This window comes from Lepidochelys kempii, chromosome 3, assembly GCF_965140265.1.
Source record: "Lepidochelys kempii isolate rLepKem1 chromosome 3, rLepKem1.hap2, whole genome shotgun sequence".
In the NCBI taxonomy this organism is placed as follows: domain Eukaryota; kingdom Metazoa; phylum Chordata; order Testudines; family Cheloniidae; genus Lepidochelys; species Lepidochelys kempii.
This window is the reverse complement of record NC_133258.1, coordinates 182,204,024-182,219,002: the sequence shown is the minus strand read 5'-3', so window position 1 is coordinate 182,219,002 and position 14,979 is coordinate 182,204,024. Positions and strand designations below refer to the sequence as shown.

At 39.4% G+C, this 14,979-nt stretch overlaps 1 protein-coding gene across 31 annotated transcripts in view; it reads right to left on the bottom strand.

The window, feature by feature from the left end:
* The window catches only part of NRXN1 (neurexin 1), a 1,248,790-nt gene that overhangs the window by 574,092 nt on the left and 659,719 nt on the right, over positions 1–14,979 (bottom strand). For all 31 annotated transcript variants that reach the window (XM_073339213.1, XM_073339185.1, XM_073339187.1 and 28 more), the window contains one exon: positions 9,256–9,429. In XM_073339213.1, coding sequence (XP_073195314.1) covers positions 9,256–9,429 — 174 coding nt within the window. The remainder of the gene's footprint in view (positions 1–9,255; positions 9,430–14,979) is intronic.

Sequence of the window (14,979 nt, the reverse complement as noted above, 5' to 3'; positions counted from 1 at the left end):
TGAATGCATGGCTGCATCCTGAGTAGTCATTTGTCATGTTCAGATACAGTGAATTCTAAAGTCATTAGCACATTATCGCTTCCCATCTTCCTCTCCTCTAGACCTTTCTGTATGACTGGGAGAATTAAGATAGAAATATACATTATGAACCATATATTGCCTTGGATCAACATACACAGATCTCCCATTGGCATGCACTAATCAAGGAAATAATATGGTCCTAATCCTTATAAAACCCTTTTCAGACATTTTGGAGACAGAGACATCCACTTAAATCTTATTTTAAATTAAATCCCACTGAAAGTTCCTACTGTGGAATTTTCTAATCTAATCGTATAAGAATCACTCATTTGGGGGTATTTAACAAGGCCCAAAATCTGTGAGATACTTAAGCATGTGCCCAGTTTAAAGCACATAAATGTGACTAGTCACATGCTTCAAGTTATTCAAGTGCTTAAGTACCTTGCTGAATTGGGACCCAAAAGATTGTCACAAGACTAGGTCTAGCAATAGAGTATACTATTGACCACAGGTTAGCCAAAAGTATGAATTAGCTCTGATATATTTAGCCTGTGTACTAAAATGCTGGTATCTATCAGATTAATCTGAAATTTTATGCAGCAGCTGATGATCTGCATTCAACGAAGAAGGGACATCTAGGGCAGCCATTCCACTTTCTTAGCAGTTTTGAGTTCAAAAGTTTTTCTTTAAACATTTGGGCATTGCATCATTCTTTGGGTATTATGATGGTTGACAAGTCACTCACTTTTTAAAAAAAAAACAGAATCTGCTACTTGGACACCTTACAAAAATGAAGTGAAAATATCTGTAGGTGTTTAAATGCTATATATACATGCATTTATTTACACTTTTGTTATGCAATGTTAGATCTCATCATCAAATTAAAATTAGAAAAAAGTCATGCAGAAGTAAAGTAGAAAAACACAGACACCGAGGCAAAAAAAAAAATATATAGAATAAAGTGAATGCTAAAATGCATGAATGTAGAAGGAAATACTTTTTGTAACTTATGGAACAATTGCCTTAATGAGTTTTTGCTATTGCTCATATCATTCTGAGTGTTTATGGCTTTGCAGCTCTTGCATATTATGTGTAAATATTTCTCCAACAGAATTTGCTAAAAAACACAGATTGGTTACAACCATATGACTGGTTTTAAGTGTAAATAATATTTTTTTAAAAATCATACTTCTTGACAGAATAAAGTATGTTTAACTGATGCTAGAAAATGTCAATAAATATTACCATTGGGTTCATAATTTTATGTACATATTATAGATCTATTTTTATTTATCTAAGCTATTTAGTCAGATGCGATAATATGCAGCTTTGAGTACTTGTGGTATAAATATAATTTTGTTTCATCTTTGTTGCGGACTTTTTAAAATTGACTGGATTTATTTCTTTGCATGGGTAGTCAATTTTATATTTGTAAAGTAAGGACATGGATCGGTTTGGGAGTTACACATTTAAACAAAAGCTTCATATTACCTACTGGTCTGTCTTGATGTCTTGTGGCACATCAGAAAGGTAACTCAGAAGTTACCTTATGTCACCACTGTCCATCACCATGTGTGCTGAAGAAAATATTAAACTTTTCTATGGCAGGCCCTGATCCCACTTCAACTGAAGTCTATGGAAAAATTATTGAATTCAGTCGAGCAAGATCTGGCCCTAATGATCAAACCATAAAAGTGACTGAAATGATCTAGCTTTCGGTTAATTATTCGCAGGTCTATTAAGCAATTGTTTACAGTTCTATCTTTATAGTTTCTTGTCACTGAAGTTTTGTCAACAAAGAGGTCCCCAAAAAGTTTAACGTCTATTCAAGAACCAAAACTACATGGAGTTCAGGCATTTGTTGTTGGCGGCAACCCCGAATTCCTGTGATCATTAAAAACTTGCCTTTTCTGTCCCACCTGCCTACCTGTGAAAAGTATCACAAACTAGGCCATGATCTTGCAAACACTTACGCACATGTGTTACATTAAACACAGAAGTAATTCCAATGAAATCAATAGGATTTCTCATGGTAGCAAAGTTAAGCATATACATATAAGTGTTTTCAGGACAATAACCTAATAAATAGAAACCCTGATCCTGCAGGTGATAGCGCAAGGGTGAACTGTGGCAATGGGTCTCTGAACAGACATAGCAGTCTGTCAAATGCTATCAATTGTAGGATGGAGACCTAAAGGGTATGTCTACACTAAAAAATTAGGTCGATTTTACAGAAGTCAATTTTTATAATTCAATTTTATACAGTTGATTGCGTACGTCCACACTAAGAGCACTGAGCCGGCGAAGTGGGTCCTCACTACTATGGCTAGCATCTACTTACAGAGCGGTGTACTGTGGGTAGCTATCCCACAGTTCTCGCAGTCTCCTCTGACCATTGGAATTCTGGGTTAAGCTCCCAGTGTCTGATGGGGCAAAAGCTTTGTCGCGAGTTGTTTTTGGTACATGTCGTCGGGCCCCCCTCCCTCCCTCTCTGAAAGCAATGACAGACAATCGTTTCACGCCTTTTTTCTGTGGTCCAGTCCGCCGGCCCCGCTCAGCCCGCTGTCATGCTTGCCATACCACAGCAAGCATGGAGCCCGCTCAGCTCACCGTCACCGTCCGTCTCCTGGGTGCTGCTGGAAGACTCGGTACTGCATTTCTACACAGCAGCAGCTCCTTGCCTTCACGGCAGATGGTGCAGTAGGACTGATAGCCACCATATGTCTCCTGGGTGTTCCTGGTAGACCTTGGTGAGGTCGATCAGGGGCGCCTGGACAGACATGGCTATCCTCCTCTTAGAGTGGGAGTGACTCCAGGTCATTCTTTTCTTTAAGTTTCGTCTCATGGAGATTCAGTCCTGCCTGGAATATCATACGAGCTGGAGGCTTCTGCCTCAGGCTGCTCTCCCCGCCAGCAGCATCGTGCTGTCACACCTACCCCAGCCTGCCCCTTGCTCCCATGGCTTATAGAGCCTGGACAGTAGTAAGGAGCAGTTCAGCTTGTGGAATGACAAATCCAGAATGTGAAGGATTGCACTCTATGGGCCACGTTAAGACTATTTCAGAGTCCTAGATAGCATTTAGTCCCTATAAAAGACTTCATGAAAATTTCCCCCCACCCCTAACAAAAATGTTAATTTATCAGAGCAGCTGAAAGGATAAGGAACCTGGGACTATAACTTAGAGAGAGCTTCCATATTATTTAACTCATAATTGATATAAGTCAAAGTAAAATTTCACAGTGCGATCTGTTCTAAGATTAAAATTGCAGGAGGGGAGTCAGAAAAAGGAACAGGGACCTGTTTCTACCCAGTTTCAAACCAGGGACCTTTTGCATGTTAGATGAACATGATAACCATTACACTACAGAAACCCAACTTGAACAGATCCCTCGCATTGTCCCTATTATACTTTATGTAACATGTGGTTGTACATTATTAATAGTTCGGTGTGTCATGGGCCTTCTCTTTTTTTACCACAGACTTTGCCAAATGCACAGGAATGTTTTTTCTAGCTACAGAATCTACCTAATGCAATGTCTATATCTATGGCCTTCCTGCTAACAAAACAGTCATGCCCCCACCCAAGGCTGACACAGCGCAGAGTGCATGTGACACAGTGACCTGGCTCGGGCAGGATCGCTAGCGAGGCATGATACTTTTGCTGTTAAGCAAATACAGCAATTCTTTCCTGGCCTCTGCCACTGAATGTCTCCATGCATTAAGCTGTGCCCTATCAGTGCAGGAGGACTGCATGAGCCTGGAAAACATGTCATTGCAAGTGCGTTTTTTTCGCCTTCTGATCTGGAATAACCACAGGGATGGAGATGACAGGGGGAGCATAGAAACATTCTACGCTCTATGATTCTGGGGGGACTGCATGGTCACCTGTGCTGCTGAGTGCTGCTGAGTTCGCCATTCTGGCCAAACAGGAAATGAAATTCAAAAGTTCCAGGAGCTTCTCCTGTGTACCTGGCTAGTGCATCTGAGTTCAAAGTACTGTCCAGCTCAGTCACAGTGGAGCACTCTGGGATAGCTCCCAGAGGCCAATACCATCAAACTGCATCCACACTACCCCAAATTCGACCAGGCAATGTCGATTTCAGAGCTAATCCCCTCATCGGGGAGGAGCACAGAAATCTATTTTAAGAGCTCTTCAAGTCGACAAAAATGGCTTTGTTGTGTGGACGGGTGCAGGGTTAAATAGATCTAACGCTGCTAAATTCTACCTAAACCCATAGTGTAGACCAGGGCTAAGTGAGCATGTACAATTCCAATGCTCACAATTTGGTCAAAAGTCTCATGATATTTGGCATTTTTCTCAAAGTCTCAACTCATACAGTCAATTGATTATATGATCATCTTAAAGTAAGTTCCTATCTCTTATGATTAATGGAGAAAATCTACTCAGAAACCAGAAGGCAAATACAAATATTATGATTTTTAAGCCAATCTCATGATTTTGGGCTCCTGTGTCATGATTTTTGAGTGCCTAGGCTTGGCAATATTGCAGTCTTCTCACATAGGGGAGAACTTTAAGAAGCTGACTGATCAAACATGAGCAGCCAGTCTTCCTCAAAAGGAAAATAGATCATATAAAACTTAGAGCTGTCAAATGATTAAAAAAAATTAAACATGATTAAATATGAGTTTTTAAAAAAATAATTGTAATTGTGAGATTAAAAAATCACAATTACTTGCAGTTTTAATTGCACTGTTAATAATAGAATACCATTTATTTAAATATTTTATATGTTCTCTACATTTTCAAATATATTGATTTTATATACAACACAAAATACAAAGTGTACAGAGCTCACTTTACATTATTATTTTTATTACAAATATTTGCATTGTAAAAAAGATAAACAAAAGAAATAGTATTTTTCATTTCTCCTCATATAGGTATTATACTGCAATCTCTTTATCGTAAAAATGCATCATAAAATGTAGAATTTTTTTAATAAAACTGCACTCAAAAATAAAACAAGTCCACTCAGTCCTATTTCTTGTTCAGTCAATCACTAAGACAAACATGTTTGTTTACATTTACAGGAGATAATGCTGCCCACTTCTCATTTACAGTGTCACCTGAAAGTGAGAACAGGCAATCACATGGCACTTTTTTAGCTGGTGTTGCAAGGTATTTGTGTGACAGATATGCTAAACATTCCTATGCCCCTTCATGCTTCGGCCATTATTCCAGAGGACATGCTTCCATGCTGATGACAGTTGTGCTCGACAACGATCCAAAGTAGTGCAGAATGCCGCACGCCCATTTTCATCATCTGAGTCAGATGCCACCAACAGAAGGTTGATTTTCTTTTTTTTTTTTTGGTGGTTTGGATTCTGTAGTTTCCAAATTGGAGTCTTGCTCTTTTAAGACTTCTTACAGCATATTCCACACCTTGCCCTGCTCATATTTTGGAAGGCACTTCAGATTCTTAAACCTTGTGCTGAGTGCCGTAGCTATCTTTAGAAATCTCACATTAGTACCTTCTTTATGTTTTGTCAAATCTGCAGTGAAAGTGTTCTTAGATTGAACAACATGTGCTGGGTCATCATTCAAGACTGTCATAGCACAAAATATATGGCAGAATGTGGCTAAAACCACAGGCAAGAGACATACAATTCTCCCCACACCCCAGGAATTCAGTCACAAATTTAATTAACACGTTATTTTTTAAACAAGTGTCATCAGCATGGAAGCATGTCCTCTAGAATGGTGGCCAAAGCATGAAGAGATACGCGAATGCTTAGCATATCTGGCAGATAAATAGCTTGCAATGCCAGCTACAAAAGTGCCATGCAAATGCCTGTTCTCCCTTTCAGATGAGATTGTAAATAAGAATCAGGCAGCATTTTACAGGAGATAATGCTTGTTTGTCTTAGTAATTGGCTGAACAAGAAGTAGGACTGAGTGAACTTGTAGGCGCTAAATTAATTTGGTTTTGAGTGCAGTTCTGTAACAAAAACATCTAAATTTGTAAGTTGCACTTTCATGATAAAGAGATTATACTATAGTACTTATATAAGGTGAATTGAAAAGTACTATTTTTTTGTTTATTTTTACAGTGCAAATATTCATATTAAAAATAAAAATATAAAGTGAGCACTGTACACTTTGCATTCTGTGTTGTAATTGAAATCAATATATTTGAAAATGTAAAAAAAAATCCAAAAATATTTATAATAAATTTAATTTGGTATTCTATTATTGTTTAACAGTGTGATTAACACTATGATTAATCCCAATCAATTTTTTAAATTGAGTTAATTTGTTTTGAGTTAATCACTTGAGCTAACTGCAATTAATTGACAGTCCTATTAAAAATGCTATTGACATTACATGTTTAGACTGGACTATATTTTATTGACCTGGATATGGATAAGAGCTTGCTATTAATACTTATGCTCAGGTAAGTAAACGTAGGCTACTCCTGTCTGATTATCTCTCATTTTATATGACAATAAACTAGGTTAAATAATCAGTGGTGTTTTCATTATTCTGATGACTTCTTTACCGACTGTTCATCTCTTTTATACTGTCTATGTACATAAATGGGTGGTTAGGGTTATTTTAGTTTAGGAATGAATGTGAAGGAATGGTAGGCATGTCAGTCCCAGGATATTAGAGAGACAAGGTGGGCAAGGTAATATGTTTTATTGGACCAACTTCTGTTGGTGAGGCAGACAAGTTTTGAGATACACACAGCTCTTCTTCATTTCTTTCCCAGACCGATAGAAGGCCTGTGTGGCTCCAGATCTTCTCTCTATTACCAACAGAAGTTGGTTCAATAAAACATATTACCTCCCCCACCTTGTCTCTGTGAAGGAATGGAATAGATAGTAATCAAGGTAATCAATGAGTGTTTAGTTGTCTATATGGTGACTCTAGCGAAATCATATTCAAGGATTTTAATTTCTTACATTCTTTTTCTTATTTTTATTATTTTAAAATATATATTTTGGCATGCTGCATTATTTCTAGTACATATTAAATTAAAATTAATATATATTTTATTCATGGGCTCTTCTGTGGTGCTTATCATTGTCTTTATTGCACCCCTCACACACGTACTAACACTGTTGCCAACTCTCTCAATATTATAAGGAATCTCCCGATTTTAAGCTACTCATGATGCTGTTAATGGCCCAATCTTACTAGCTTACTTTTGTCTGGATCTAAAGCCCTTAGTAATTATGAAGAGACTCCCATTGACTTTAATGAGCTTTGGATCAAGCCCATTAACCAAAACCATCACTGAAGGTAAAATTGACTTCCTGCTGATTCTTAATGGGAATTCTCCACAAGGACACAGGATAGGATGGCCCTCTAAGGGAGGTGGGCTCAGCCCCATGACTAATTAAGCTGGATCTCAGGGGACGGCTTTAAGACCAGGGATCAGATAACAGCCTGAAGGTAACCTGGTTCTCAGATAAAAGACCAGTAAGCATCACAGTTAGGCAGAAAAGTGAGGGGAGTAATTAGGAGGCCCAGGACTAGGGGAAAGTACCTGGAAGGCAGCATTCCACTAGCTTGGATCGTGAACTGGGCCTCAGTTCACAAGAACTTTTAAGCACCTATAAAATCAATGGGATTCACAAAGCCTGAGAGCAGTGCCCCGGCTCTCTATACAACAAACGGGGAAAGACAGTTGCCTTCAAATGGGATTCCCCAAAGTCAGCATGCTATGAAGCTCCTCACTTAAGAGAACTAATGGGAGATGACAAACTGTGGTGTCTGTGCTAAGCCTCACCCATCTCTCAGAGATAGGTGCTTAAGTCCATGCTGCAGGCAGGTGTTTCCCTCTACTTGGGAATCTCAGCTGCAAACCCTCTCTGGGTGCTAGGCACATATACTATTTCAGCAAGAAGCCAGAAGAAGAACCTCCCTTATAATTTTGAGGCTAGTGGATAGGATACTCACCAGGTAGACCCCCTCTCCATCTGAGTGGGAAAAGAGATCTGCCATCTCTCAGGTGGGTGCCCCAACAGCTGGGCTAGGGGATAATCTGATGTGGAAAGGGGAGCTCTTTCATTCTCTCCTGTTGAAGCTGTTCCACTTTGCATCAATAATTTTAAAAGGTCATCGGAGCAGGGGACTTAGATCCTGGATCTCCCAAGGGAGTGCTCTAACACCCGTGATACAGAGTTATTCTCATGCTTACTCTCTCTCTCTCTGGCCCAATGTTGAAGCTATGTCAGTGTGGCTAAATAATGAGAGACTCACTCGGCCAGAGATAGAAAGAATGAATTAAGCTTAAGCAGTTCATGAAAAAACCCAAACATTTTCTTGATCTGAAAGTCATTGAGAGAATATTAACATGGAACACCACAATGCCATTTTTGTAGTCACTTTTCAAAGCAGAATGGTACTTTAGTGAAAGTAATGTACTGGAAGACAGTTGCTAAATTCAGAATGATGTGAATAAAGTGTGTGTAGGGACAGAGAATTGATTTAAACTAATATATAAAAGTGAAAACTCTGTGGAATGAAGCTACTGGAGGAATTAGAGATAGACCGTAGACAAACCCTTAAACATGAACACCCTAGTACTACTGACTCCTTGAAAACAAAATCCACATTTTATAGCCCATCTGCCCTCATAACCAAAACTGTAATCATCCAGGGCAAAATCCTTGCTTTCATATTCAAATGAATCTTTTGGGGCCTAATTTGGTCCTAACTTGCATCCCACACTATTCCACTGGAGCCACTAAAGCTGTACAGTGTGTGACAGAGCACAGTTTGGCCTTATTAACTTCAATGGATAGGAAGATTTACAACCAAAAAATCATAATCTAAGCACTGGGATACTGCTTATTCATTAGCTAATGTCTAAGTATTATATAGAAGCTAATTGTTACTGTTACCATGATTAAATAAAATATGTCACAAACAAACAAAAGACATGAAAACCAGCTTGTCACTAAAGAGGAGCAGAATCTACAGATTATATTCAAGAGGTAAATTAGAGTTCTCAGGTTAGTTTGTGCTTTGTTGAGTAGGTATACATTTCTCCTCGTGGGCATCTACCCTCATTAATAGTGTGCACAAGTTATACTACAACTGAGGCACAACGCTAATTACACAGGTAAAATATAAACCCACCATATAGACAGTACAAATAAACAGGACTCAGCAGATGGGTCTAACACTTGCACAATGAGATATAAGAATATCTGCTTTATATTGGAAGTACGTATGATGAAACTATTATGATGTTCAGTACCTTCACATCCTCTTTCTATTTGCCCGTTGCAAAACAGGGCATCCGAGATCAGATCAGGCAGACGTCCATTTAAGTCAACTGATGCAAGGCAACCTTGAAATCCCTCCTTTGCATGCACCAGTTTTGGTAAGGATTTATACATTTCTTTCGCCACTCCTCCAATATACAAATCACCTGTTAAACAGAAGTAAATATTAGTCATAGAAAAGAGAGCTAGTAGGTCTTTTGGTTTGCTTAAATATCTGGCCTTCTCTTTCTAAATAACATAGAATCATAGAATATCAGGGTTGCAAGGGACCTCAGGAGGTCATCTAGTCCAACCCCCTGCTCAAAGCAAGACCAATCCCCAATTAAATCATTCCAGCCAGGGCTTTGTCAAGCCTGACCTTAAAAACCTCTAAGGAAGGAGATTCCACCACCTCCCTAGGTAACACATTCCAGTGTTTCACCACCCTCCTAGTGAAAAAGTTTTTTCCTAATATCCAACCTAAACCTCCCCCACTGCAACTTGAGACCATTACTCCTTGTTCTGTCATCTGCTACCACCGAGAACAGTGTAGATCCATCCTCTTTGGAACCCCCTTTCAGCTAGTTGAAAGCAGCTATCAAATCCCCCCTCATTCTTCTCTTCTGCAGACTAAACAATCCCAGTTCCCTCAGCCTCTCCTCATAAGTCATGTGTTCCAGTCCCCTAATTATTTTTGTTGCCCTCCACTGGACACTTTCCCATTTTTCCATATCTTTCTTGTAGCGTGGGGCCCAAAACTGGAAGCTGTACTCCAGATGAGGCCTCACCAATGTCGAATAGAGGGGAATGATCACGTCCCTTGATCTGCTGGCAATGCCTCTAGTTATACAGCCCAAAATCCCATTAGCCTTCTTGGCAACAAGGGCACACTGTTGACTCATATCCAGCTTCTCGTCCACTGTAACCCCTAGGTCCTTTTCTGCAGCACTGCTGCCGAGCCAATTGATCCCTAGTCTGTATTTTGTGTTTTGTCACATATTTTTTGGGGAGACACCATCACTACATTCTGAGTGAGAGTATTGAGATGCTGGAACTTGCTCCCACTTTGGTCCAAAATAGCCTGATTTTGGTGATCTTCCAAGCATGTTGCAAAAGACACACATGACTGGGGAGCTTGGAGAGGGCGTAAGGTATGCTTCCAACAATAATGAAGGGGTGGAAAGGAGCTTTTTTGTAAGAGGCTGACTTCCAGACTTCCCAATTGAATAATTTTAATGCTGTGGGGTTTTTACTTTATTTTTTTTCCAGTACCAGTTATGTTTTAAGGCTCCCTAGAGTCTTTTATAATCATCTTTTAAAATCAAAATAAAGAAAACAAGCATAGATTGCTGGTTTGATGTTACCTTCATGTGAATAGATTTTTAGACTTTCTGACATCTCAATGAAAGATAAAACAGGATGCAATATTTGTCTGTTTCAAGTGGCTACAAGTACAATGCCACCATTCTATATGATTATTTTGTATTCTGTGCCATAGGATAAGTAGAATAAGACAGGTTCTTGGTCCCAACAAGCTGATACCCCAATACTACTCACTGTTTTATAATTAGTTAATAAAACTCTTAGGTACTTACATGACCTCACCACCATAGTATCTGAGCATCTCTGAGTGTTTAATGTATTTATCCTCACAACACCCCTGTGAGGTAGGGAAGTGTCCATTTTACAGATGAGGAACATAGGCCCAGATCCTCAAAGTATTTAGGCTCCTAACTACCATTAACTTCAGTGGGACTTAGGAGCCTAAATACCTTTGAGTATCTAGCCTCATGTCACACAGGAAGTCTGTGATAGAACATGCAATTGAATTTGGGTCTCCAGAATCCTAGGTTAGTATCTTAACTACTGTACAATACTTCTGTGACACTCTTTCCATTGGGTGAGCACCCTGTAACTCTCACATTCCTCATCTGTATATAATTGTGATATTGCATATAAAGCTGGCCATGTAAGGTATCAGTGGAAAGGTTATGATCAGCTGAAACCCATTGTTCCATCTAAATATGTGTATCATTATTGCATATAAAATTATAAGAATTGTGTTGAATGGTTTTCACTAAAATACATTGTGGGTTTGGGAAGCACCCAGGTACTAGCTATCCAGAGACAACAACAAAGGAAGTAACCAATGCTCAGGTGGGTGCTGAACAGACATCACTAGCCATTGTCCAGCAGAGGAGTTGCAGTTTAATGACTCACTCACAGGAGACACACGGGGGTGTTTCTTCACCTTGGAGTCAGCAAAGCCCACCAGACATGCCTGGACTTGTGTTCTCCAAGCACATGGACTAAGAGTATAAAAAAGAACACAGTGGCCCCATGCTTGTCCTTTTCTCCTCCCCCCACCAATGCTCCAAGCAACAAGAACACTCAGAAGATTGAATACTCCAACAGTGAAGATTGGCCCAGGTTTCAAGGGTGAAACCAGTTTGTTATGAACTGTAACATCCAGTGGGGTGAGAAAACTGCTTGATCTAAATACTGCCTAGTGTCTTACAGGTTTAGGATTTAGATTGTGCGCTTATTTTGTTTTCTTTGGTAACTATCTCTGCCTTTTTGCCTATCACTTATAATCACTTAAAATCTATCTTTTGTAATCAATAATCTCATTTACCTTTACATGTGAGTTTGCCTGAAAAGCTTGGTAAATTTGCTCAGGTTTACAAAGGCTGCTGTATATCCACTTTCCAATAATGAAGTAGTAAACCAATTAATAAATTTGCATTGCTCAAGAAAGGGTCTTGAGCACTGCAAGATGGTATATTCCTGATGTACAAGGCTGGGAGCTGGGGGGATTTGGCTGGTGTCTTTCTCTGAGTGATTTCATGAGTGGCTCTATGAGCATTCACACTTTAGAGCTTACAAGTAGAAGTATGAAGGGGCATACAAATGGTTAGCATATCTTGCACGAAAATATCATGCATCGCCGGCTACAACAGTGCCATGTGAATGCCTGATCTCAGTTTCAGGTGGCATTGTACATACAAAGCAGGTAGCATTATCTCCTGTAAATGTAAACAAACTTGTTTGTCTTAGCGATTGACTGAACAAGAAATAGGACTGAGTGGGCTTGTTTTATTTTTGACTTGCTGTGCTGGCCAACACAAGTTAATCACAGGAAAGACCATATACCAGTGGAGGTTTGTTGTAGTAGAGACACATTCTACCAGGATCCTCTTCCTGTCCTTCCATTCTCCTTACACTGGCATTGAGGGTAGTATGTCTAGCACAGGAACTGCCCCAACAGGTTTACACCACCAGAGAGTTCCTCTCCACAAGGGAAATTCTCCACTAGCCAATTATGGCCAAACTTTCTGAACATCACAAAGTGCAAAGATCATACTGGATATTCTGGCCTTAAGTATATGACCAGGTATGAAAAGGAGCTAGATAATTTATGACTGTTTCAAAACCAACCAACCAAATAACATAACACCATGTGCTAGTGAAAGGTATTGAGTTTCAGGGATCTTATAAGAATACCACAATATTATACACACTGAAGTACACCTGTATTACTAGTGTAAAATATAGTGGTTTTGACCACAGCTGGAGGACACTGTAGTGCTTCTTTATATGGAAGTCCTTGAGACTTGAAATCCTATATCTTATACAAAAGGTTCTAGGGAATGCTTCAGCAAAGTGTCTTGGCCCTTACATGGAAGGATTATATATAGGGCTGAGAGTAGTTCAGTTTCGATTCCCGTTTAAATTTTGGTCTCTGCTGAGACTGACAGTAAGGTAGCCAATTAATGCCAGTAATGGTGATTGTTAGATTGTCTATAGGGAATTGGACTGAGACCACCAATTCATTTCCCACAGGCCACCAAATGTCTTTCAGACACTAACAATTTTAGTCACTATGGACCAGCCTGTCAACCTGAATTGGACATGAATCAGTGAGCTAGAGATTAAGTACTTTGTATCATATTACTACTCCTTTGAGTCATCCAGTCCACACATTAGCAATATCTATAGCAATGTATACTAAGAAAAGAATAATTAAATCTCATGCTTCAGAACATAAGCTTGTTGCCTGCTGGGGTTCAAGAAGGAATTCTCTGCCCATCTCAAATGGCTACGTGATCTGAAGAGTCAACAATGGTTTCCTCTGGAGCATTAGCTATTGTCAACTCTTGAAGGTAGGACATCAGATAGAACAGAATAGTGGTCTGATCTGCCGGTAGCAATTCCTGCATTCCCACAAATAGGGCATAATTATTTCCTTAGTAGGACTGGAATTGGTACATTTTCAGTCCATTGCATTGGAAATAATGCAGATAATAAAAATGTTCCTTCTTTTTCTCATGTGAAACACAGTGAAAATCAAACCCTAAGAATTTTTCTGAACTACTGATCTGTCAATGGTTGTCTGACATAGATATAATTTCTCTGATTTTATTATGGTAGACTTGAAAGTGGGAAGATTCAGAAAGGTAAAAGAAAGTCAACAAAATACTAGAGCTATAGCACAAAGATTAATTTCATCCTCTTTCATTTCACATTCTTGTCCACTCTACTATAAAACCTAAAGAAGTTTACATTTTCCACACAGAACCTTCCAGATTCTTTTGATTCATTAAAACCTTTAGAGATATTGATTCAATATGATGATATCCCAATAATGCCTAGACCTGTTTCTTAGGCAAGGCAGTCCACTGTTCCATGAAGCCATGTATTCAAGGGCCAATTATGGTGAATAACTATTACAATGCAAGGTCATAGCAGCATTATAAGAAGAGAAGCTCAGATTACTCCTGTAAATATGTGTTGGAAGTCATCAACAAGATGCTCCCTTAGTTAACCATAAGACCCACAGAAACATGAATATACATAGCGTGATGTGTATGTTTCTGGTGAAATAGTTTATGGTTTAATTACAGCTTCCTAGCCATGATTAATCTTCTAAAAAAAATAGGACCATCGTAATAGCATATAATGTGTTTTGTAAAATATACCATACTTAGCATTGTAAAAGATGTCATACTTAGCAAACTGCTTACTTTGCTCATTGGTGACTTCCTGCATAAACTGGAACATTGGAAATATGTTTGTGATGAGATGAAAAAAAATCTGTGGCAACCATAGGCAACTCTTTCCAGGCTCAGTAAATATCCTGACTAAGCTGCACAAGTAGGACAATTTATCAGCTGAAGCAGCAGGTTTCAAATCACTGAACATTATTTCCTATATGCTTGAGAAACTCTCAGAACAGCAGAAAGCTATGCTCCACTACTTAAAGAAGCACAAGACAAACAACCAAAACTAACTAAATAAAAAACAGCCGCTGGAAAGAATCCAGTCCATTGAACTTGATAGCCAGTGATGAGTTCATAAACCAGACACTACCACAGATACAATTAATTTGGAGAAAAATGTGACATCTCTGCTTGAGCAATAGAACAGTGGTTCCCAAACTTGTTCTGCCACTTGTGCAGGGAAAGCCCCTGGCGGGCCAGGCCAGTTTGTTTACCTGCTGGTGCGGGCCAAGGGACATACTGGCCGCAGCTTCCAGCAGCTCCCATTGGCCTGGAGCAGCGAACCACGGCCACTGGGAGCCGCAATTGGCCGAACCTGCGGATGCGGCAGGTAAACAAACCGGCCCAGCCTGCCAGTGGCTTTCCTTGCACAAGTGGCGGAACAAGTTTGGGAACCACTGCACTATACTAACTAGGCAAAATATTTCTCATCACTGA